Consider the following 26,516-nt stretch of genomic DNA (forward strand, 5'->3'; position numbering starts at 1 on the left):
TCCAGTCCACCTTAGACAGCACCCCCGAATGCTCCAGACTCTCCAGTTCAGCTTCAACGGCTGGGCAGATCGCGTATGGCACCGGTCTGGCCGTGAAAAATTTTGGGGTTGCGTTATCCTCAATCTTTATGGTTGCCTTTACTCCTTTTAGAGTCCCAAGTCCTTGTTGAAACACCTCTTCCGCGTCAGATAGAATTTGTGACAGACGTCCAGGTGTGACATCATCATCCTTTTTGTCAGTCACAGTTAGTGCCAGAATGGAATGCCAATCCAATTGTAGTCTTCGGATCCATTCACGTCCCAATAATGGTGGTCCTCCATCTCGTAGTATATACATGTATAGTTTCTGTGTTTCCTTTCCGTTATATTCAACTGGCACCCTTATTTTTCCTCTGGGGTCGACCTTTTGCCCCGTGTTTGTCTTCAATACAATGGACGTGTCCTGTAAGGGTATGTGTGAGAATAGCCACTCATAGTCTCGTCGATTCATGACAGTTAGGGCTGATCCTGTGTCCAATTCCATCTTTACTGGGGACCCTGCTATCATGAGGGTGACCCAAATGGTTCGGTGAACTTCCTTTGCGATCACGTTGTGTAACTTTAAACAACTTAGTCTCCTGCTCCCGGAGTCCTTATCACTCTCCTGATCTTCTGAACTACTGTCTGTCAGTTTCTTTACTTTCCTGTACTGTTCCTTAGTAGTTCTTGTCGTGTGGGTTTTCTTTCCCGACCTGCAGACACTTGCTATATGTCCCATTTTTCCGCATTGCCTGCATATTTTGTCTTCAAACCAGCAGTCCTTCTGCTCATGGGTTGTTCTGCCGCAGCGATAGCACTTTTCTGCTCCATACGCCATTTCGTTAGCGCTGTATTCTTGTGGTTTCTGTTGTATTTCCGCAGCTCCCTGTGCTGCTGCTTCGTAGGATACTGCCATGCTGAAAGCCTGTTCTAGCGTCAGGTCCTTTTTTGAAAGTAGTCGTTTCTGGGTTCCTTCACTCTGGAGCCCGCAGACAAACTTATCCCGTAAGGTGCCTGCCAGTCCTGCTCCGAACTGGCAGTGCTTCGATAACTTGCGTAGTTCCGTCAGATAGTCAGCATTGCTCTCATCTTTGTGCTGGTTTCTTTTATGGAACTTGAATCTTTCTGCTATCAGCAGTGGTGTAGGGCTTAGGTGTTCCTGTAAGATATGAACAATCTCCTCAAAACTTTTCTCCATTGGTTTAGCTGGGGTAATTAAATTCCGCAATAGGCCGTACGTACTCGCACCCATCAGATTTAATAATACCGACGCCCTCTTTCCATCGGCCACCTCATTTGCCTTGCAGTACACGTCATACGTGGTCCAGTCTTCTACCTTGTTGTCGAAAGCAGCGATACTGCCACTTTTCGGCATCTTGAGTGACTTAAAATGGCGCCTCCCGCACTTTTGCTTCTTCCCCAATGGGATAAAATGGCGCCTCCCGCGCTTTTGCTTCTTCCCCTCGTTCAGTTTCTCTCCGCTGCCCTGTTCTTGAGCACCGACCACGCCCTGTGCGCTCCACCCGCTCTCTCTTGTTTTCTTTTCCCGGCGACGCTGCGCGGCCCGTTTTGTAGAGCCGCTCGATCGAGCTTAAACCCGCCGCAGTCCGGAAGGGTCAGCGCACTACCTGCTACCAGCATGATTTGCTGGAACACCTTAACTGCACAGCTCTCCACAGTCTCTCCCGCAATTTCCCGAACACCGATGACTTCTTTGGGCGGTTGCCCTCGGTCGACGCCCGTTGCTCAGACTACGACCTTCCAGAACCCTCCTCTCAGGGAGAGATCCCCGTGAGATGCCGTCACACTGCCGGTGAGTTCGTACTTACTCGTCGCCACTGTAAAGTCCGCGCCTCAATGATACACGGACTTCAGGAGAACAGTTTAACAGGTACTTTACTTGAACAGGAGGCAACGTCAGACTGAAATACAGAAGCCTGCTAGGGCCTTTTATACAGGGGTGGTCACTGCCGGTACTGCAGTCTAAGACCAGTTATTCCCTTAAAGGTACATACACAACACGTGCCACGTTTTGATGGGACGTTAAACCGAGGCCCTGTCTGCCCTCTCAGGTGGACGTAAAAGACCCCCAGACACGATTTTAACGAAGAGCAGGGGAGTTCTCCCCAATATTTATCACTCAATCACCATCACTAAAAAAAACAGGAGCTGGTCATTATCGCATTACGCTTTGCAGGACCTTGCTGTGTGCAAATTGACTGCCTCGTTTCCTACAGTACAACAGTGACTGTACTTCATTGGCTGTAAAGTGCTTTGAGACTGAAAGGCTGCCATATAAATGAAAGTTCTTTCTTTTAAGGGTGACTGTGGACTAGAAGGGACTAATACAATTCAGCAGTTCAGATGACATCATAAGCCAGAAGAGCGGACTCAAGCATTTAATCACTCAAGCAGTAACTCGTTCGGAATTCATCCAGAATCTTTTGTTGTGTCAACTTAGCTCAGTTAGCAGCACTTTCCCTTCTGGGATGGAAGGTTGTGGGTTCAAGCTGATAGCCTCTGATTATACTTACTGTTGTCAGTTCTTACACATACGGAGGGAATCTCTCTCTTAGGCAGTCTCTCGAGGATGACTTGCTTCCACATTAAAAATGAGTTCGCAGGTGACTGATGAGTCCAATGCAGGACCTACAGTCTCTGTCACAGGTGGAGCAGATGGTGGTTGAAGGGGCGGGTGGGTGGGGTGCTTGGGTTGATGTGCGCTCCTTGCGCTTGGCTTCCGCTTGCTCCCGGCGAAGAGACTCGAGGTGTTCGGCGCCTTCCCGGATGCTTCTCCTCCACTTTATGCGGTCTTGGGCCAGGGATTCCCAGGTGTCGGTGGAGGATGTTGCACTTTTTCAAGGAGACTTTGAGGGTGTCCTTGAAGCGTTTCCTCTGCCCACCCAGGGCTCTCTTGCCGTGCCGGAGCTCCGAGTAGAGCGCTCGTTTTGGGAGTCTCGTATCGGGCGTACAGACAATGTGACCCGTCCATCGAAGCTGGTCTAAGCGTGGTCAAAGCTTCGATGCTGGGGATGTTGGCCTGAGTGAGAACACTGACATTGGTGCGCCTATCCTGCCAATGGATTTGCTGGATCTTGCAGAGGCAGCGTTGGTGGTACCTCTCCAGTGCTTTGAGGTGCCTGCATCTTTGATTGCTGCATCATTGACAGTGCCAATCCATAAATGAGATATTAAACGGAGATCCAATTTGCCTGAGCTGATGGCTCAGCTGGACATTAAAAGGAGGAGCAGAGTGTTCTGCTGGCCAACGTTCCTCCCCCAATGAATACCATTAAAAAGAGATTTTAAACAAATTATTCTTCATTCCTGTGATACCTGCATCACTAGCAAGGCCAGCATTTATTGTGCATTTCCTAGCTCTATTTATAAAGCGCCGTTCATGATCTCATGATGCCCCAAATTACTTTACTGCCAATTAAAGACTTTTTTGATGTATAGCCCCTGTTGCTATCCAGAAGACGTGCCACTGATTTACTTTTCAACTGCAGTCATTGTGGTTTTGTTGCAGCCAATTTGCATACAGCAAAGTCCCACAAACTAAGCTACATGACCAGTTAATCTGATGCGGTTGGTTGAGGGCTAATGTTTGGCCAGGACGCCAGAGAACTGCCTACTTCTCTTTGAAAAACGGCCATGGCATCTTCTCCATCCACCTGAACGGACATAGCCTCAGTTTAACATCTCACTGCATTGTGATAATCCAACACACCCTCATTATTGTGCTGCAATACTCAGGTCCTGGGGTAGGGCCTGAACCCATGGCTTACTGGCTCAGAAACTAGGGCATCGATTGGCATTTCCACTCGTGTAGGCCGTGGCTCAGTTGGCAGCATTCTCTCCTCTGAGTCAGAAGTTTATAAGTTCAAGTCACACCCCAGAAACTTGAGCACAAAAATCTAGGCTGACACTCCACTCCATTGCTGCACTTTCGGAGGGGCCGTCTTTCCGATGAGATGTTAAACTGAGGCCCTGTCTGCTCTCTCAGGTGGACATAAAAGAATCCTTGGCACTATTTTGAATAAGAACAGGGAAGTTATCCCCGGTGTCCTGGCCAATACTTATCCGTTAATCAACATCACTAAAAACAGATTATCTGATCATTATCACATTGCTGCTTGTGGGAGCTTGTTGTGCGCAAATTGGCTGCCATGTTTCCTACATTATAACAGTAACTACACTTCAAAAAGTACTTCATTGGCTGTAAAGTACTTTGTGATGTCCTGAGGTCGTGAAAGGCCCTATATGAATGCAATTATTTCTTTATCCGAGATGCCATAGGATGGGTGGTGTGGGTATTGAAAAAAGTGTTGGTTCAGTAGGGAGTGTTCACGTGAGATTAAAGTTGAGGTATATTCTTGGTCAGAGTAGAGGGAGCTTTACACTGCATCTGGCTGGACCTGGAAATGCTTTATCCTGACACAAAGGGGGAAACATTGGGTTGGTTTACCCCTTTCGCTAGCGGGGCGCAAGTCCCCTAGCGCCCGGGTGTGGCGCTGCTAACGCCTCCCACAAAATTCAGCAGGAGGTTAGCGGCGGCGGTAGCCAGCAACGCCCCGGCCGCAAACTTCCCATGCGCCCCCCTGACCTATCGCCGGACGATATGTGCGACAGGATCGGGGGGGGGGGGGGGGGGGGGGAGAAAGAGGGAGGCAGTTTGGCAGCGGTGGCGGCAGCAGCGCTACTTAAAGGGGCAGGTGGCACACGGCCATTTTTCTTTTGGCTGACTGCCACCACCCGCCCCCTTTCACTTTTGTATGCGGGGTGCCGGCCGCGATCGCGATCCTCAAGAGGAGTGCCGGGCTGTTTTCACGGCGCCCTGCTCCCTGCTGGGCCCCGGTGCGCACAGCGCTATGCCCCCTCCCCTTTAATCCGGGGGGGGGGGGCCTGCAATGGCACGGCGCTACATGGCGCTGTTGCATGTAGCGCTTTGAAATTCAGTGGTAGCGCCCCAAGCAGGAGGTGGAGCACTTCCCAGTAGCACCGCGCCTCCTGCTTGGGGCACTACTACTGAATTTACGGTGGTGGGGGGTGGTGCTAACTTTTTAATTAGTGCCCCGGCAACATTAGCGCCCCAAAATGGGCAGAGTTCCATTCCCCTCACCTTGATTGGCAAAAGATTTTAATATATAAACTGCCAATTTGAAGCAGAAATAAAAAACGAAAATGCTGGAAATCAAAAAGCGTGAATGTTTTGGGTTTAGATACTTCCTCAGAACTAGAAAATGAGGAGCATTTACACAGGACTCAACAAAACAAATGGGAAGGGAAGTTGAACAGGTAAAAGTGAAGTCAGGAATGTTGAATCAGGCCAGAGAGACAGTTAATGTGTTCAATGACCTCGAAACAGAAACAGGTCAAAATTAGTGGTAGAGACACAATGATCAACTCAGAGGCAGAGAAAGCAAAGTAAAAGAACAAAAGGGCTTGGAAATAGACAAGTAATGCATAGGAAAGTGTTGTGTCTGTACCTTTCTACCTAGACACAATTAGAACTCAGAACTCAGAGATTCAAACATGAAGTGCTTTATTCAAAAAGGTTCCAGAGAGTACCAAACAAAGAGAGCTAAAGCTTAACCAAGAGAACAACCCCAACCATTTATCTGCTGTGACAGTGCCACCGCAGGTGGGAGGAGAACACCCAATACATAACATATTCCTCCCCTCTTAAATGAAAGGTCCACATTATTCCTCAACAGGTAAGTTACTTTCAATGCACTCAACTAACCAAGGGTAGAGGTAGACTGCCTCAAACCCTGACTTTACCCTGGGGTTTATTCTGCCCCAGTCTTGTGGGTAAGTCACTAAGCCTACAGATCCAAGCGTCTTGGAGGCCGCCGCTCTCTGACAGGATACCGGCGGTCATCGCTGGCTTCCGCAGCAGTAGGCATTGACACAGGCCTAGATAGAGGATGTGCCTGTGTCAGTCGAAAGTCAGGAGTTTGCACAGGTGGAACAGTCTCTTTGACTTCCTGTGTTGGAGAAGAGCACTGTGGCAAAGGATGCTGGTTTGCGGTATCATCCGGAAATAGTTCAGGCCAACCAGCCGTTGGAGCCTCTGTGGCTGTCTCTGCTCCTAGCAACAGTTGATCTGTGTGTCTTCTCCAGACGACATCCTCAGCAGTCTCAACCGTGTAAGACACAGGGCCCGTCTGCGCGATCACCGTAACAGGAACCCATTTCGGTCCAGTGTTGTAGTTTCGAGCTAGGACGTGCTCGCCAGGATGAAACCGTCTCTCCTTGGCTCTTTTCTCTCTCCTTTCAACTTGAGCTTGTTGTTGACGATGGACAACCTGCTCTGCCCTTGGAGATTTGAGTCAAAACTTGTCCGCAACTGCCTCTTCATCATGAGCGAAGTGGGGGAAGTTTTGGTTGTGGCATGCGGCTCGTTCCTGTAGGACAACAGGAAGCTGTTCAGACATTGGTGGATTGAGCCTTGACCTTGCGATGCCTTCAAGGCGTGCTTCAAAGTTTGCATGAACCTTTCTGCCAGGCCGTTAGTAGAGGGATGATAGGACACAGACCTGATGTGTTGGACACCATTCACATGCAGGAAGGTTGCAAACTCCTGTGATACAACTTGTGGACCGTTGTCACTTACGAGTTGTTCCGGTGAGCCATAACAGCTGAACATCTCACCCAGTTTCTCAATTGTTTTCTCTGCTGTGGTAGACCTCATCACAGCAACCTCCGGCCACTTGCTACGAGCGTCCACAACCACCATAAACATCTTCTCTTCGAAAGGACCGGCGAAGCCCACATGTATTCGCTGTCACACTTCTTCAGGCCAATCCCAGGGGTGTAGGGTTGCCAGCTGTGGAACATTCCGGACCCTTTGACATGGGGAACATGTTTTGGCTTTCTCCTCAATATTTCCATCGAGACCTGGCCACCAGAAGTAGCTTCTTGCCATTTCCTTCATCCGAACCATCCCACTGTGGCCTGTATGAAGTTGTTGCAGTATAGGTTCGCTCAGAGGTGGCGGAATGATGACACGGGATCCCCAAAGACGACAACCTGCCTGGACGGAGAGTTCATTTCTTTTTGAAACGTAAGGTTTCAAACTAGGAGAATCTCCTATAGCTCTCCCTCGAATGACATTGTCCATTACCTCAGACAGGACTGGATCGTTGCGGGTGTACCTTCACACCTGAACTGCAGTGACAGGTGCTCCCTCCACTTGTCTAAAGTAGAAGATGTCTATCTGATGAGGCTCTGGGGGAGTAACAGGCAAGGGCAGCCTCGAGAGACCGTCTGCGTTGCCGTGCAAGTCTGATTTGCGATATTTGATGTCGTATGTGTGTCCCGACAACAGTAAAGCCCACCTTTGCATCCTGCTTGCAGCAAGAGATGGAATTCCGGTGTGGGGCCCGAAGATTGAAGTCAATGGACGGTGGTCCATCAGGAGTGTGAACCTTCTCCCAAACAGGCACTGATGAAATTTTCGAATTCCAAAAATGATTCCCAAGGCCTCGCGCTCAATCTGCGCAGTTACTCTCGGCCTTGTTCAAGGTGCATGATGCGAAGGCACTAGGTTTCTCTTCCCCAGAAGGCATGATGTGGGATATGACTGCTCCCACACCATATGGTGATGCATCACATGCTAGCTGCATGGGTAGCTTTGGGTCGAAGTGGGTCAGGACCTTCGACTTCAGCAATGCTTTCTTTGCTTGGGCGAAAGCTTCGTTGCAGAGTTCACAGCTTCAGCAATGTTGCTAAGTCGGGAATAAACTTCCCATAGATAGTAGTTAAGTAGCCCCAGAAGTGAACGTAACTGGCTCACATTCTGGGGCCTCCACGATCACCTTGACCTTTGACGGCACCTTGTGCAGGCCAGTAGCGTCAATCACATGCCCCAGGTACTCAACTGAAGACTGAAAGAATTCACATTTGTCCTTACGAACTCTGAGTCCGTACTCTTTCAGTCGCTGTAGTGTCGCATCCAAGTTCAGAAGATGATCCTCCTCATTTGTCCCAGTGACAAGGATGTCATCCAGATAGCACTGGACTCCTGGCCATCCACTCAAGATCTGATCCATTGCCCTTTGGAATAGAGCAGGGGCCGACGTAATTCCAAACGGAAGGCGGCAGTACCTGTATAGCCCCTTGTGTGTCACAATTGTCACATTTGTCATCGACATGCATTTGTAGATAAGCCTGGCATAAGTCTATTTTGCTGAACTTTTGCCCTCCGGCCAGGCCCGTAAAAAGATCACCAATGAGGGGAAGAGGGTACTGTTCCGCAGACAGCACCGGGTTAATAGTCACTTTAAAATCCCCGCAGATTCGAACAGATCCATCCTTTTTCAGGACAGGAACAATGGGTGTGACCCATTTGCTCATGCTCACAGGCTCCAGGACTCCATTCTCAACTAAGGCCTCCAAGTTAGCCTCAACTTTTGGCCTAATTGCATAGGGTACAGGTTGGGCTTTGTGAAACTTCGGCTTGCTGTCAGGTTTAATGTCCAGTCTCACGCTAATCTTTTTCATGCTCCCAAGTTCACCATTGAAGAGTTCTGCATGTTTGTTTAAAACTGCAGTCAGACCCGACTCCCCTTTTGACATCATGCGGACTGCAGGCCAGTCCAGCATGATTTTCTCTAGCCACGCACATCCCAGTAGAGATGGGTAATTTCCCTTTACCACATATAGTGGCAGTTTCGCAGTCTGTCCGTTCAATTTAACTGTCACCTCAATGGCGCCTTTCATGGCCACAGGTTCGCCAGTATACGTCTTTAGCACAATGTTTGTTGGCTGAAGGGTAAGATGCTTTAGCATTTTGTTGTAGACAGTGTCTGAAACAAGGGACACAGCCGCGCCCGTGTTCACCTCCATCCGCACTGGTTGTCCCTCCACCAGTGGCGACACCCAGTAGCCATTTGGACCACCTGCAACGGTCAGTATGTGCACCTCTTCCTCCTCAGAGGTGTTGCTCCCCTCTGTTTTGCTTGTTCCATCATACTGCACTGAATGAACACTCTTTCTTCTCTTGTCCAAATACAGAGATTTTGCTTTCATGCTTCCCAGCTCTGTCTGTTCTTTTTTTACCTCTACAGGCACGTTCAACGTGACCTTTTTTGCCACAATTTCGGCATTCCAGCTCCGTACACCAGCAGTCATTAGCGTGATGGCCCGTTTTCCCACAACGGTAACATGTACTGTTCTGCGCACCTTTAGGCTCAGACGACACCTTGTGAACTCTCCCTGTTGAACTCAACTGGTGAGCCTCCTTTTCCGCCATCTCCATGGAGACACTAACTTCATTGGCCTTTTCAAGAGTAAGGTTGTCCTCAGTAAGACGGCGCTTCTGTGTGATTGCACTTAGCAGACCACACACAAGTCTGTCTCTAATGGTGTCATTCACCACCTCCTTGAACTCGCAGGCCTAGAAATTCGGTTTTGGCGCAGCGAGGGCTTTAGCGCCGGAAGTTAGTGCCGGCGCTAAGTCCCCCTGCGCACGCCAAAAATTCAGTAGCGCCGCGCCCAAACGGCTGCCGGCGCTACTGAGGGGTCTCAGCGCCTCAAAACTGGCGCCACGCGCCGCATTGCGGCGCTATTCCGGCGGTGCAGCAGGCTCGGGAAGTGCAGGCCTCCTCCTTCCGTTAAGGAGGAGCTGCCTGCACCCGGCCGCGGCCCGCGATAATCTTTTTAAAAATGAGCCTGGCACCTCGGACAAGTGCCGGGCTTGCTTCTGTTCCGGGGGGGGGGGGGGGGGGGGCGGGGGGAAGTCCGGGGAGGGAGCTGCGGCCAGGCGGGCGGCGGGAAAGCGGCCGGCCGCCGCGGGGCCTTTAATGCGCCGGCGCAACGTTCTGTAAGGCACCTCTGCCAGAACGTTGCTTGCGGCTGCCACGGGCGAGGCGGCTGCAACTCAATTTCCGAGTTCGGGCGGGTTACCATGGCAACTGGGACGCTGCGCACACCGATGACGTCATCGGTGCCGGCGCAGCGCTACCGGCCTAACGCCGATTTAGGGCCCCTGTCAATTTCAAAACTGGCCATAACTTCGCCGCTAGGCCCTCTAGCGCCTCAAAAGCGGCGCTAAGGCCAGTGAATTTCTAGGCCATACTGTTTTATATATAGAGATGTGATAGGGGGAGATAGCTAGAGATCTAAAGTCAACGTCCAAAATCAAATGACGCAGAGTGCCTTGGGGAAGGAAGAGATATTGTCCCTAAAGGTTGCGTTTTGTTTGTTTAGAGCAGCCTAGGAGGCCAAAGTTGGAGCGGTCAGAGTGGAAATGGGATGGAGATGAAATAGGTCAGGATCACACTGGAGAATATAGAGATGTTCACCAAAGTACCGGAGATTTCGGGAGCCTCAATGACGGGTTCGCTTCTTTTTTGGCAGATAATCAAGGCTTTGCTACAGCTGTGAAATGGCCTTAACTAAAGCCACAAACAACATTCTCTGTGACTGTGACCATGGTGAGTTATCCCTTCTCATCCTCATTAACCTCGCTGCAGTTTTTGACATGGTTGACCACACCATCCTCCTCCAATGCTTTTCCTCCATTGCCCAGCTCAGTGGGACTGCCCTCGTTTGGTTCCACACTTACCTATCCATTCATAACCACAGCATCTCCAGCAATGGCTTCTTTTCCCTTCAATGCACCGTTACTTCTGCAGTTCCCCTAGGATCTATGCTTGGCCTGCTCCTTTTCCTTATCTGCATGCTGCCCTTTGGTGACATCAACCACAGACAAGGGATCAGCTTCTACATGTACACTGATGACAATCAGCTCCATCTCCCCACCACCACTCTCAACTCGTCTCTATTTTGCCAAACTGTATGTCCAGACTTGGATGAACCATAATTTCCTCTAGTTAAAGACTGGTGAGACTGAAACCGAATCTTTGGCTCCCACCACAAACTCCGTACCCTTGCTACCGATTCCATCACCCCCCCTCCCCCCAGCCATTGCTTCAGGCCACACCAAGTTGTTTGCAATCTCGGTCTGCTACTCGACTCTGATCGGAGCGCCCAACCCTATATATTCTACATCGCAAAGACTGCCTATTTCCACCTCTAACATCACTGGCCCCCCCACTCCTGCCTCAGCCCACTGGCTGCTGAAATCCTCCTCCATACCTTTGTTACCTCCAGACTCTATGTTGAAGTACTAGACAAATGCAATTTGTCACTGTTGTTTTATTGTTGTCTAATAAGGTTCACCTAAAGTAATGTTCTTACCAATATTGAGAGGCTTGCTCCAGTCACTCCAGAAATTGCTTGCAAAGCAGTCATCATTCACTATTCCCCTTACTTGCACTGAATATCCTTTCTTTTGATCCCTACTGATGACATATTTTGCACTTGTCAAATTTTCAACCTAAAACAAAAATATTGGTTACCAATGTATTAGATTGACACATGCAAGTACAGACACCAATGCAGTTCACCGTAAATACACTTCAAAAAACTAGGACTGGTTGGGACGCTTTTAATTAGTGGACTCAATTGCCCATTTTCTTGTTTGGAATGATATTTATAAACACTGTAATGGCGCGAAGCACTTTTTTCTTAATTCATTTACGGGATGTGGGCATTGCTGGCAAAGCCAGCATTTATTGCCCATCCCTAATTGCCCTCGAGAAGATGGTGGTGAGCCGCCTTCTTGAACCGCTGCAGTCGTGTGGTGAAGGTGCTCCCACAGTGCTGTTAGGGAGGGTGTTCCAGGATTTTGACCCAGTTGTTACAATTCAGGATCCCACAGAAAGGATTTGAAAAAAAAAAGCTACTTTTAATAGTGGACACAGGGGGCGGGGTTCAAGAAACAGGTTTGCACCATACATTATGCAGGAGAAAATAGCCTTTTGCATCTTACCGTTTTGAGGGGAGTGGAGGAGGGGGAGCGGAGGGGAGACTTGGGACACCACTGGCTGGGGGCAGGGCAAACCATTCATTGGGTGCAGCCAGCTCGTCTAGATGGTGGACGATCAGACAGAGGCAGCTTGTGGCAAAACCCAGGCATCTAGAAGGATTGAGGTAGACCAGCAGTTGGGGTATCGCCAGTAATTCTGAGCCCCACCAGACCGCACAGGTGTACCACGCTGCAGAACATGTGGAGCAGTACTTGGCGCAAGTGGTAAGAGGCACCGAGCACAGGGGGTTTGTTAATATTCAACTGTTAGTCCACCTCATTCCTTCTATTGTTCACAATGACACACTTTGAATAAGCATGGGACAATTGATGGTGGACTATACGGAACAGACTTTATTCATATACAACACAGGTGATCAATCTAACTGTACACGGTCTCTGGTTCTATCTTTCTGAAGAACTGTTGAATACCATGCTCCTTTATGCACCTTATTTTGCCTACTTCAAAAGGTACATGTCACAGATAAGACCTCATGATGTATCTGATCCTTTGAAAACAGTCTACTTACATAAATAATCAAACGTTGTTTACTTCAAAGATACTTTTCGCAAACAAGTCTTCCTGACTTAACTGTTCTCAAATCCTTTGAAGAGTAGGATTACTAAACGTTATCTTTGTATACTACAGTTAATGGATCCCTCTGCCTATGTTTATTACACTAGCCACCAAAGTCATACTTTAATCACTCATGGTTGTTGTCATTCTTGTCACTTATTTCCTTGCACAAGTACTTCTCGTAGATAATACTCAGACACTAAAAGCAGCAGACAAGCTATGCTCACATCTCAAGACACTTCATGACACTTGGGAAAATGGGAAGTGCAACGAGCCCTGGGCATCGTTGTGCACCAGTCGCTGAAGGTAAGCATGCAGGTGCAGCAGGCGGTTAAGGCGGCAAATGGTATATTGGCCTTCATAGCGAGAGGATTCGAGTACAAGAACAAAGATGTCTTGCTGCAGTTGTACAGGGGTTTGGTGAGACCACACCTTGAGTATTGTGTGCAGTTTTGGTCACCTTATCTGAGGAAGGATGTTCTTGCCATGGAGAGAGTGCAGCGAAGATTCACCAGACTGATACCTGGGATGGCAGGAATGACGTATGAGGGTCGATTGGGCTTATACTCGCTGAAGTTTAGAAGAATGAGAGGGGATCTCATTGAAACTTATAAAGTTCTAACAGGACTAGACAGACTGGATGCAGGAAGGATGTTCCCGATGGCAGGGAAGTCAAGAACTAGGGGTCACAGGCTAAGGATAAGGGGTAAGCCATTTAGGACTGAGATGAGGAGGAATTTCTTCACCCAGAGAGTGGTGAACCTGTGGAATTCTCTACCACACAAGGCAGTTGAGGCCAATTCATTAAATATATTCAAGAAGGAGTTAGATATATTTCTTAAGGCTAAAGGGATCAAGGGACATGGGGAGAAAGCAGGGCCAGGCTACAGAACTTGGGTGATCAGCCATGATCTCATTAAATGGCAGAACAGGCTTGAGGGGCCGAATGGCCTACTCCTGCTCCTATCGTCTATGTTTCTAAAGCCATCATGTTTATCTTGGAAAGTCTGTTGCTCCAAGATACAAAGAAGTTTGATTATTAACTCTTAACTCTCCAAGATGTCCAACATCCAACTCTCCAGCATGCCAACAGAGTCATGTGCCTCATGGGGCAGTTTCTATACATCTCATGGCGTGCAAGGGCCCAGGAAGATTGTCAGTCATGGTGGCACACTGAGGAATGCATGGTCTTCGCGAGCGAACCACAGTGCTCATGTGCGAGTGACTTACCCTGGACGTGGGAGATAAATTGTTACAAATTCAGGTCCGCTCTAGATACCTTGTTGTGTTCAGTGGCAGCAGATATTCCTGTAAGCCTAAGCACCTTACTTCAATGGGATTTACTAATTCTACCCTACTCTACTTGTACAATAGCAGGGTCTGATTGTGTGGCAAAGGAACCCCTCCCCCCCACACCCCTTCCTCCTTGTGATCGGCACCAGATACTCATGTCTTTTACACATGTATTTCTTCAAGCTCTCTGAAGGTGGATTGAGATCACACTAGATGAGGCAAAACTTGGTTCAAATCATCATGTTGCTTTATTCCACAGCAAGGGGAAAGTACAGAACAATAGTTATGATCAGAAATATAAAACAGAAAATCCTGGAAATACACAGGTCAGGCACCTGCTGAGTATTTCCAGAATTTCCGGTTTATATTTCAGTTTTCCAGTTTTAGCAGAATTTTGTCTTTTGTAATATTTATGATCAGATTCACTGAGTTCAATCGATTCAGCTCAACTTTGGAAAAATGATAGAAAAATAATAGGCATGCTATATTATCCCATATTATCAGGGTGTTGTCTCACTTGACTTAAACAGGCAAACTCCTCCGCATTCTGCAAAAGCAAAATACTGCGGATGCTGGAAATCTGAAATTCTCTGCATTCTAGCTTTGCAAACCTGCCTCAGAAAAGCACGGTGATGCAAAAGACAGATTTCCTTTTAGGTGTTTTGCATCGCTCTCTTCTTAGCCCCTGCTTCACAGGCAGTCAGTGATCAAAGGGTTTTTCCAACACAAGGAGTCATTTTTACCTTCACCCCTTGGGCGGTAAATTACAATGGAAATGAAGCTTGGGCAGGTTCTAGAACGGGTGGGCAATGTACCGCCTGTGGTGTATGTAACCTGTTCCACCTTAAGAGAACTTAAGCCTGTTCCACCTTGAGATGTACTACTTTCTCTGGCTGCTGTATACGTAATACCGGTGGTGACCACCGGTATATAAGTACTGTGTAGTGATATTGCTGTTAGTATAGCCCTGACCTCCAACTAGTAAAGACCTGTTGAAACGTTATTCTTGTAGTCTGTGTCAGTAATTAATCTTAAATACAACTGGAACACACAGACTTAACACCGCCCAAGTGAAGGTGGTGCACATTACCTCCAATGAGGGAAGGGTGTCCTCTGATTATTCCCTGACAAACTACCAAATTGTTTAGCGTTTAGTCTCTGGGAGAAAACAACTTGGGGGAAAAATTCAGTATCGCCCCTTTTGGGGCACCATTATTGGCCATGCACAAAGGTTAGCGCCTGGCGCTAATTATCGCCTCCGACGGCAAACTTGGCTTTTATCGCCCCTGGAGGTGATTGGAGCGCTGAATCAGGCGCTTCACACCTGTCTTAAAGTGCAAAGGCCGAGGAGCGAGGCGCTACTTCAGAGCGCTGGCGAAGCGAGGAAGGGCAAATCAAAATGAACCTGCAAGGTGCTGCTCAGTACCCAAAACTCCTTCACACAGCATAGAGTGTCTCCAGAAGAGTCTCTCTCTCAGAATGCGTGGTGCAAAAATGTCACCAACAATAAAAGGCAGGAAGCAGTCGCCTTTAAATAGCGTTCCCCCAGTCCCTTTCTGACTGCAAAACGCTCCCCTCAACCTGTCGTTGCTAGCGGCAGGCAGTAAGGCAGGGGGCGCCACTCAATATCTGGTCCGGGGCGCTACCGGGGCGTTGCGCACTCGACTGACGTCACGATCTGCCGGCGCAGGAGATCGTGGCGGTAGTGTTTAGCGCTGCCGCAAAATGTCTAGTTAATTTCGCGAGCGGCGCAAACATCACCGCGCCCGGGCGCGAGTTGATTTGCGCCCCATTAGCGTCCTCTTAAAAGGTGCAAATGGGAGGCGCAAACAACTGAATTTTTCCCCCCTTCTGTTTAGCATATTAACCACCCTTCATCTGGGGCTGCCTTTGTTAAAACTCGTGAGAATATATAATTGCTTTTGAAAATCCACAATTAAAAGTAATTCTTTTTCCAAATACTTTCTGTGGGAGACTGTTGAAAAAGAGATCATGAACAGTGACAACCCTGCTGAAGGCAAAGCTATGACACTATTTACTGTGAATGTCCACATCCTGTCGAGTGGCTGTCAAAGTGCCCACATTTGCACTTGGCAAGAAGACAGCGATAATTTTTTTTCACGTTACTGCCCCGTTCATGCTGGAAAGTGACTATTCCAATACACTCCTGGCCGGCCTCCCTAGTTCTACCCGCCATAAACTTGAGGTCATCTAAAACTCTGCCGCCTGTGTCCTAACTTGCACCAAGTCCCGTTCGCCCATCACCCCTGTGCTTGCTGACCAATATTAGCTCCTAGTTAAGCAACATCTTGATTTAAAAAAATTCTCATCCTTGTTTTCAAATCCCTCCATGGCCTCGCCCCTCCCTATCTCTGTAATCTCCTTCAGCCCTATAATCCCCCTAGACCTTTGTGCTCCGCTTATTCTGGCCTTTTGAACATCCCCGATTTTAAATGTTCCACCACTGGTGGTCATACCTTCAGCTGCCTAGGTCCTAAGCTCTGAAATTCCCTCCCTAAATCTCTTTGTCTCTCCACTTCTCTTTCCTCCTTTAAGACGCTGCTTAAAACCTACCTCTTCGACCAATCTGCCCGAACATCTCCTTATGTGGCTCGGTGTCAAATTTAGTTTTCTTTTATATAACGCTCCTGTGAAGCGCCTTTGGATTTTTTATTACATTAAAGGCGCTATATAAATATAAGTTGTTGTTGAAAACAGGGCAGTAGCAAGACAAAAATTACCCCCCCCACCCCCATCCCAAGTCTAATATAGAAGTACGAAGGCACATATTAGGACATTCCAGCATAATAAAATCTACTTCTGTGTCCTGTTGTAACCTGGACTGATACCCGGCGAGAAAGCTTCAGGGTCTGAGAAGATGCAACCATTGCCGCTGAACTCAACGTCGTCCATCTGCATGGATTTGTTTGACTTGGGTCTGGGTCAATTGTCGTCCAGGTTTTCACATGGCTTCACTTTATTGAAGCATTATCTGTCCAACTTGCTGATGGAGAAGATCTCACCGACCACTGCGTAATGGGAAATTACTACCAGTCCCTACAGCCACCACAGAAACATCCAACCTGCACCGAACCACCCCCACCACTGCACAAACACTTCAACCTCTTGAGTTCACTGTGAGATCATCGCTAGCTTTCTTCAAAGGGCAGAAAATAGATGGGTTCCTTCACATGGCAAATCGCTAACAAGATGCACATTTGCTTACCTTTTGGACATGGTCGCTCCAGCTTGTGATATTTATTTGATAAGTGTAACAACTGGGGTCATATTTCGCTTTTGGAAGTTTCCATATTACTTCGTCAGTGCTTTTATTTATTGTAACATTTGTTGGCGCGTAGAGTTTATCTGGAAGAACAGAATTTATTTTAAAACCAACACGTGTCGAGATTTAGATGGTTGAAGTACAGCGAATGCAATTCGGAGGTTGTAAGTGGAGACCTAATGGCGACTAGTGAGACCCATGCAAATCTGGGTCTTGGCGCCTTTGGGAGTTCACCTCCTTTTCCACTAGAAGGGCGGAGTCGCTACTGTCTGCTCTCATACTGCCAGGGGCACACTATCAAAGCAAAAGTGCCTCTAGTGTAGGCGCGAGGATATATTTTGAAAATACTTCTGCACCTCTATTGATACAAGCGAACATTGATACGATCTGCGTTATACCATCTGAGTTGTCAGGAGGAAATTTCAGATCAATGGGAACAAAGAGAAATTTGGGAGTCTTTTCGTCACCACAGTTGACATTAAACTGTTTAGTATCGAGACAGCCTCAATGCATTATGGCAGTGCAGGTCAATGAGGTTTATGAAAGGAACCTTTGCGACATCGAGACCTCATTCATGTTGGTCGTGAACTAGGATCGCACCCAACTGTGCCCTCCAGTATTCACCCTGCTGGAGTTTGCGGGATGAATCGGAGGGCACCTTATTTGCATGGAGTCAACACCCAGGTGTCCGCCTCTCTACAGGTATATTGTGGGTGCCCGCCTACCCCATGCTACTGGAAACTCCAGCACCTGGCCACCATGGAGGTGGAGTGCCCAGGCTCTAGCTCCAGAGACCACATGCATACCCACCCCTCTTGCCACCCCTGCTGTGTAATGCAACCGATCCATAAAATATTTCAAAAACTCTTACCATCTTTGAGGGTCCAGACTGCGTCCTTAGCCTGGACCTTCCTGCTGGGGCCCACTTCCACCCTTGTGGAGGCCGGTATGCCTCCAGTGTTGCACCAGGCCCCTTATGGGACAGGGAACTGGGAATTCCCAGTACTGGGAGTCATCCAGACCGGGTCTTGCCTCCGCGGCCTTGTAAGAAGTGGCCAGAGGCTCCACCCCTTATAAAGCCAACGAGGAATTCCCTTCTAAGGTTAGGATCTGGTATCTGGTTCCCAACGATTTTTTTTCCCCCGGAGCCGTTCGTCATGCTCCTGCTGGAGTTGTGGCGAGTGAATTCGACTCCTTTATCTTGCGAACAGACATTACAACAGAACAATGCTGGAGCTGCTTGTTCAGATGCAGACTAACGTGTTCTATATTAATCAATACCCATGGACTTTGCTTAATGAGAACGTGGGGATAAATAGGCTGATTTTGCTTACACCTTGATTAACAGGATTCAACTACATTTCAAATGTACTGAATAGAAAGCAGGAAAAGCAATATGCCTTACAAAAGCTGCCTGGGCTCATATTTCTGCAGTACGGTAATTTTGTCTTGTTCCTCGATTCACTGACACAAATGTTAACCTTTTCAATAAAGTTACTTCCATATTTGAGACCATAGCAGGCAACATTCCTCTGTCCATCCTTATGATAATTTGTGCAGTTGGTGATAGCATCTTCATTTGCCTCCCTTGAAAAAATAATATTTGAGCGGTAAATTCTTCCAAACAAGGACAGAGAGAGAGGGGGAGGGGGAGGGGAACCTGGGGAAGGTATTCTGTAGTATCATAAACAAAAGACTTATAAACTTCCTTGAGGAGCACAATGTCTTGAGTAAAAGCCAAATTGGATTCCTACCAAACTATAGAACATCAGATCATATCTTCACCCTACAGACCCTAATTGACAAACACGTTCATCAAAACAAAAGCAAAATCTACACATGCTTTATAGATTTCCAGAAGGCTTTCGATTCCATCTGGCATGACGGTTTATTCCTGAAACTTATCGAAAGCGGGGTAGGGGGAGAAACATATGATGTAATTAAATCAATGTATACAAACAACAAATGTGCAGTTAAAATTGGAGACAAACAAACAAAATACTTCCCATAGGGGCGGGGGGGTGATGCAGGGCTCGCCAATCTCACCGACACTCTTTAATATTTACATAAATGAATTGGCAAAACTACTTGAACAATCTACAGCACCCGGCCTCACCCTATATGAATCCAAGGTTAAATTCCTCCTCTATGCAGACGACCTGGTTCTGCTGACACCAACTAAGGAGGGTCTACAGCAGAACCTGGATCTGCTGGAGTCGTACTGCCAGACTTGGGCCCTGACAATAAATCCCCAAAAAACCAAAGTCCTTGTGGTCCAGCAAAGATCCAAACATCAGGGACCCAAAATAAATTTCACACTAGGAACAACCAAAATTGAACAAACCACTAACTACACATACTTGGGCTTAAAAATCAGTTCTACGGGAAATTTCAAACTGGCTGTGAATGAACTGAAAGAGAAAGCAAGAAGGGCTTTCTATGCCATTAAAAAATCAATCCAAATAGAAATCCCAATTAGCATTTGGCTCAAAATTTTCAAATCAGTAATTGAACCAATTGCACTCTATGGCAGTGAGGTGTCGGGACCGCTAACACAACAAGAATTTGCAAAATGGGACAAACACCCAATTGAGATCCTACATGCAGAATTCTGTAAAAGTATCCTCCGGACTCAAAGGAAAACCGTAAACAATGCATGCAGGGCAGAACTAGGCCAATATCCATTAATAATCACTATCCAAAAAAGAGCCACCAAATTTTGGAAACACCTAGAAATGAGCAACCCCCAATGCTATCATTATGAAGCCCTGAAATGCCAAGAGAGGACTATAAAGAAGAATACCCTCAGTCAACTAGTCCTGGGACTCAGTGAAGTAACTACTAACACTACTAACAATAACCAGCCCCAGGACAGTGACAGCGTAACACAAAGAATTCGACCCAACACAATCGTCGCTAAGCAAAAGGAAAAATATCTGTCATATTGGGCAGAAACAACAAAAACCCAAAGCAAACTCAATTGCTACTTGGCCCTAAACAGACAATACAACATGGCTGATTACCTGACCATGGTAAAGGATAGCAAACTGAGAAAAACTTTGACAATGTACAGATTTAGTGAACATAACCTGGCGATCGAAAAAGGTAGACACAGGCAGACCCGGCTACCAAGAGAGGACAGGATATGCTCTCACTGCAGTCAGGGAGTGGTGGAGACAGAGATGCACTTCCTCACAGCTTGTAGAAAATATCAGGGCATAAGGGAGAATTTCTACCCAAAATTCACAAAAATATGCCCGGAATTCAGAAATTTGAATGACGACCAAAAACTCCCATACCTACTAGGGGAAGAGAGAAATTGTGTAACACTAGTGGCACACTATGTTACAGCTTGCCATAAACAGAGGGACAACCACTAAATATAAGAAAAGAGAGTATATATAAATTATATGAAAGTATATTTATACACTCAGGGATGTATCTGTTTATACACTATGGATAGATCTGTATTTTTGTGAACAAACATGAATGTTTTTCGATGCTTTGGCAACATAAGATGTAACTTGTCAGGCCAATAAAGCGATTTGAATTGAATTGAATTGAATGGGAGGTAGAGAGGGGACGAGACAAACAAACAGAGGGAGGGAGGGAGGGCCAAACAGAGGGAGGGAGGGCCAAACAGAGGGAGGGAGGGACAAACAGAGGGAGGGAGGGAGGGATGGACATCCACACTTACCTGTAAGACAAAAAGTATTGTGCATCCGGTGGTGTTTTCTTATTAATATCCCAAGTACAGTTCATATAATAGGTGTCGTCATAAGTGTCGTCATAAAAAATACATAATAGATTATCAATTGAAGCAAATGATTCACCTGTGAGAACAGAATGAATAGAAACTGATAGTAAAAATATTTCTATGAGACGAGCTGTTCTCTGCAAAACCATATTTAATGCACATCATAACAACTTGGGGTTTCAAAGATGGCGCAGCATATTGCCAAAATGCCAGTACTCACCGATTTTCATGTCTGTTACTCCAGCTGACTCAGACTAGATCATAACATAAAAACCTCCGATTGTTGCGACACAGAATACGCAAGAGAGTGGTACAAGGAGTGTGATGGAATACTCTCCACTTGCCTGGATGAGTGCAGCTCCAACAACACTCAAGAAGCTCGACACCATCCAGGACAAAGCAGCCCGTTTGATTGGCACCCCATCCACCACCTTAAACATTCACTCCCTCCACCACTGGCGTACCCTGGCTGCAGTGTGTACCATCTACAAGATGCACTGCAGCAACTCACCAAGGCTTCTTCGGCAGCACCTCCCAAACCCACGACCTCTTCCTCCTAGAAGGACAAGGGCAGCAGGTGCGTGGTAACACCACCACCTCCAAGTTCCCCTCCAAGTCACACACCATCCTGACTCAAATATATCGACGTTCCTTTATCGTCCCTGGGTCAAAATCCTGGAACTCCCTCCCTAACAGCACTGCGGGAGTACCTTCACCACACAGACTGCAGCGGTTCAAGAAGGTGGCTCACCACCACCTTCTCGAGGGCAACTAGGGATGGGCAATAAATGCTGGCCTTGCCAGCGATGCTCATATCCCGTAAACGAATAAAAAAAAACAATGGAATAGAATATAATCCATTCACCTCTTGAGACCTGATTAAACCCAAAACCTTATCTGCTTAATGAGAAAGTAAACTCAAGTGGAGCTCTAAGTGATGATACTCTAGAATTAACTGCCACCCATATCAATGCTAGGAGAGGCAGCCCTCTCCAGTCTGAGTATCCATGGCAAAAGCTAAGACTATCCTCAGAGCTTCTGTGGTAGGGGTATCCATTGCGGACCTGCCTAATGTTTGGTCAGACCCCATCTGGGGTACCGCATTCAGTTTTGGGTTCCTCTGTTACACTAGCCAAACGCAGATTGGGTGACCGCTTTGCGGAACACCTCCATTCAGTCCATAAGGGTGACCCCGAGCTTCCGGTTGCCGGTCACTTTAATCCTCCACTCCACTCCCACTCAGACCTCACCATCCTCGGCCTCTTACACTGTTCTAGTGAAGCTCAACATAAGCTCGAGTAACAGCACCTCAGCTTTCGATTAGGCATTTTAGTCTTCTGGACTCAACATCGAGTTTAACAATTTCAGATCATAACCTCTGCCCCTATCTTTTTTTTCTCTCTCACATGGCAGCTGTCTTTCATTCTGCCATCGCCATTTATATTTCATCTAGAGCCATCTTTTGTTTCTTTACTTGTCCCATTACAATCTCCTTTTGCCTTGCACCATCATCCCTTTTGTCTTTTAATCTCTCCTGCCCTCCGTCCTATCACAGACCTTCCCTTTTGTTCTTTCCTCCCCTCCCCCCTTTCCCTGCCCCTACACTTGCTTAAAAACCTGTTCCATCTCCAGCTTTTTTCCAGTTCTGACAAAGGGACATCGACCTGAAACGTTAACTCTGTTTCTCTCTCCACAGGTGCTGCCTGACCTGCTGAGTATTTCCAGCATTTTCTGTTTTTACTCCTTATCCCTTGATTCCCCTACAGTCCAAAAATCTATCTATCTCAGCCTTGAATATACTGAACGACTCAACATCCAAAGCTTCTTAAGGTAGAGAATTCCAAAGATTCACAACCCTCTGAGTGAAAAGATACCTCCTCATCTCGGTCTTAAATGGCCGACCCCTTACCCTGAGTCTATGCCCCCTAGTTCTAGACTCTCCAGCCAGGGGAAACAATCTCTCAGCATCTACCCCGTCATATACCCCTCAGAATCTTATATCTTCCAATGAGATCACCTCTCATTCTTCTAAACACCTGAGAGTATAGGCCCAATCTACTCAATCTCTCTGCAGAGGGCAACCCTCTCATCCCAGGGATCAATCTCGTGAAACTTTGTTGCACCTCCTCTAAGGCAAGTGTGTCCTTCCTCAGGTAAGGAGACCAAAACTGTGCACAGTACTCCAGGTGTGGCCTCACCAAGGCCTTGTACAATTGTAGCAAGACTTCCTTACTCTTATACTCCAACCCCCTTGCAATAAAGGCCAACATGCCATTTGCCTTCCTAATTGCTTGCTGTACCTGCATGCTAACTTTTTGTGTTTCCTTTATGAGGATCTATTGACTTTGCCAGTCTCTGAGCTGGTGCTCGCTAAAGTCAGGCAGTGTCACTTAGAGGTGCTGGCCGCACCCCTGTGTCATTACAGCCATCAGGCAGCAAGAATATTGCATGCCGCCTAAGCCGACACCAACAGGCGTGTGCAGTGCGTGCCCCGGCCCTGTGCATTTCCGGGCTGCGATCAGATTTCTAGGGCAATAGTTCTCATGGCTGAGATGTGAAACCCCTTTTTGACCCTTTCACAAACCAATGCGTTGAACCTCTGTGCAAAAAGCTAAAATCAACAAACCATTAAAGTGGCAACATACGTGATAGATTAAAAATCTCTTCAGTCCAATTGCTGGATATCTCAAGATCGTGCAGGTGAATGTGCAGAAGTTTAACTTGAGCAAATAGCCCTCTGTGATATTCCAAATCTATCTCCTTTTCATGAGTTTCAACCAACTTGGAACAGATCTAAATTGACAAAGGCAAAACATATTGAAACTTCTTCATGGCAATATCAATATATTGAATTTGTGACAGATAAGCACACGAGGAAGAAAGGAACAGAAGGACATGCTGATTGGGTTAGATGACAGGGGTGGGAGGAGGCTCGTGCAGAGCATAAACATCAGCATGGACCAGTTGGGCCAAATGGCCTGTTTCTGTTCTGTAGACTCGATGTAATTATGGTAACTTTTCAAATAAAAACTGGATTATAAAAAGGAAATCATGAGCTATATACCTCACTAACCTTTAAGTTTGGGAAGGTAGGAATATACGGAATTGAAAAAGGCCATTTTGGTGCATCTGACCTTCCCGAAAGTTCTAAAAGTGGATAACCTTATTTTAAAGGCTCAGAGATTGGATAAAACCTACCTCCTCACCACTTGCATCCAGGTATCTGTAGTCAAGCTGGTAGCAGATACTGTTTTTATGCGTGCAGTTTCCACTCCAAGAGATTACGTACGCTCCTAAACGTCCGGGGACGATCTTAATATCTGTGGGTGGATCCATCTTAACTTTGAGAGATAATATAAGCAGGGTTACTAAGTGAAGCTGTATTGTTTATAAACTGAAGACATACATGCCTCTTAACTTGACCTACTGTTGAACTCCCCAAAAAAAAAAGAGGTAAAAACACGCTGGCTTAGAAATTGGAAATCGGCCACGGTTTAAAATGGGCACCCCATTCGCTATCGCCCATTTTTTCACCTGGCAACAAAAGTTAAAATGACCACCTTGGGAGTTTCTGTACTAACTGTGTCAAGTTGGCATGTCAGGTAGAAGGCAAGATGGCTTTAGAAGAATGAAATGAGTCTTGTGCCAGATCGCTTGATGGGGAGCCAGTGTCACCCACATGTTTTGCTTTAATGAATACAGAATTCCAAATTCCTTTGCTTTTCATGGATCAGAATGCCTCGTAGATCATAATGAGCGTGTCCTAACTTGCACCAAGTCCCGTTCACACATCACTTTGTGCCCACTGACTTACTAGGAGGCTCTCAGGATAAGGGGTCGGCCGTTTCGGACCGAGAGGAGGAGAAATTTATTCACTCAGAGGGTTGTGAATCTTTGGAATTCTCTACCCCAGAGAGCTGTGGATGTTCAGTCGTTGGGTATATTCAAGACAGAGATCGACAGATTTTTGGTCTCTCAGGGAATCAAAGGATATGGAGATTGGGCGGGAAAGTGGAGTTGAGGTCGAAGATCAGCCATGATCTTACTGAATGGCGGAGCAGTCTCGGGGGCCATATGACCAACACTGGCTCCTATTTCTTATGTTTTTGTGTACATTGCCTCCCGGTTAAGCAACGCTGCAATTTTAAAATTCTCATTCTTGTTTTCAAACCCCTCCATGGCCTCAAATCTCCCTATCCTTGTAACCTCCTCCAACCATCTCTACGCCTCCCCCCTCCCCCACCCACCCACCACGAGATATCTGCACTCCTTCAATTCTGGCCTCTTGAGCATCCCCTGATTTTAACCGTTCCACCATTGGCGGCTGCGCCTTCAGCTGCCTAAGCCCGGAGCTCTGGAATTCCCTCCCTAAACCTCTCAGCCTCTCTACCTCTCTTTCCTCCTTTAAGACGCTCCTTAAAACCTACCTCTTTGACCAAGCTTTTGGTCGTCTGTCCTAATATCTCCTTACGTGGCTCAGTGTCAAATTTTGTTGTATAAACGCTGCTCGTGAAGCACCTTTGGATGTTTTGCAAAGTTAAAGGCGCGATATAAATGCAAGTAGTTGTTGTTGCCGACAATGACATGTCTATGGAGCCACTACCAAAGTGCGCCGCTGCTGATGACGTGAGTCACACATGAAAAATAAATACCAAAACTGACTTCCTGGAAGCAGAGTACTGTGGACTCTAGGAATAAAGTGCTTCTCTTACTAAAATTGGCACAATCCAGGCATACTACAAGTAAACATGACAGCAGAAGAATTTCTTCCTCCTTAACTTCACATACAGAGCAGAATTATCCCCCCACTCAAGAATTAATTTCAAAAGCTGGATTCTCAGTTAAATGAATGAAATAAATCTTATGCTAAATGGGTGACCAGGGTGGTGAAGGAATAAGCCATATTTCAGAAAAATACACCATCCTATGATTTCTGACATTATTAATACATGAGAAACTGGGTTTAAAAATCTAATAAACCTCAGATACGAGCTGTAAACAGAAATACAGGCTTCTGAGATAAAGATCAGTTGTTTAACAAAGTTGTAAACATACAAGCTTTGAAATGGGAATTAGTTAAATATACTAAAACAATGACCCTATTGAAATGGCAGTTTGGCGATTCCAGAGGGTCTGGAGTTTGGGAAAAACACAATGAAAAGACCCAAGTGAAGTGTTGGAAACCAACAGGTTGAACAGAAACGCAAACATTAAAAGAGGCATGTGCCTTTGAAAAAATGACATCAAGTAAAAGAAACACCTGCTGGTCAAATAGTTTTTATGTTAAACTTGGAAGACAGGAAACATAAGATTAAATATGCAACCAATTGAGATAGCTAGAAAACAAGTAAACACTCAGTCAAAGTGTCTTTAATTTATACATAGTAAATATACCAACAAGAACACTTTGAAGATGTGACTTCAATAGATACACCAAGCAATTACATTGTGTTTGTATTGAACTTGGAGCAGTTAGGAGACTCGAAGTCTATTAAATCAACTAAAAGTGATATTAAGAATTGAATGAAAATGTTCGATAAGAATGGCATCAAACAGAAACCATTGCTGTCATATTGTTTTTATGATGGTTTTTGAAACACCTAAAGGTAGAGACATAATTATGCATGCAGCAGTTGAATTGACAGTAAGAATGGAAAGCATTCAACAGAGAGAATGAATAAGACAATTAGCTTACATCAGCAGAGAACGT

The 26,516-nt window shown here is 46.6% G+C and overlaps 1 protein-coding gene across 2 annotated transcripts in view; it reads right to left on the bottom strand.

The window, feature by feature from the left end:
- LOC147112089 (interleukin-5 receptor subunit alpha-like) overlaps positions 1–26,516 on the bottom strand; it is a 61,385-nt gene that overhangs the window by 19,399 nt on the left and 15,470 nt on the right. For both annotated transcript variants that reach the window (XM_085999604.1, XM_085999603.1), the window contains 6 exons: positions 24,005–24,147; positions 23,452–23,599; positions 20,747–20,882; positions 18,455–18,636; positions 16,993–17,132; positions 11,227–11,365 (listed from right to left, as the gene is read on the bottom strand). In XM_085999604.1, the coding sequence (XP_085855730.1) occupies positions 11,227–11,365; positions 16,993–17,132; positions 18,455–18,636; positions 20,747–20,882; positions 23,452–23,599; positions 24,005–24,142 (883 nt within the window). In that variant the 5' untranslated portion in view covers positions 24,143–24,147. The remainder of the gene's footprint in view (positions 1–11,226; positions 11,366–16,992; positions 17,133–18,454; positions 18,637–20,746; positions 20,883–23,451; positions 23,600–24,004; positions 24,148–26,516) is intronic.

The sequence above is a fragment of the Somniosus microcephalus genome, chromosome 10 (genome assembly GCF_052327205.1).
Source record: "Somniosus microcephalus isolate GS21.2 chromosome 10, FLI_Smic_1.0, whole genome shotgun sequence".
In the NCBI taxonomy this organism is placed as follows: domain Eukaryota; kingdom Metazoa; phylum Chordata; class Chondrichthyes; order Squaliformes; family Somniosidae; genus Somniosus; species Somniosus microcephalus.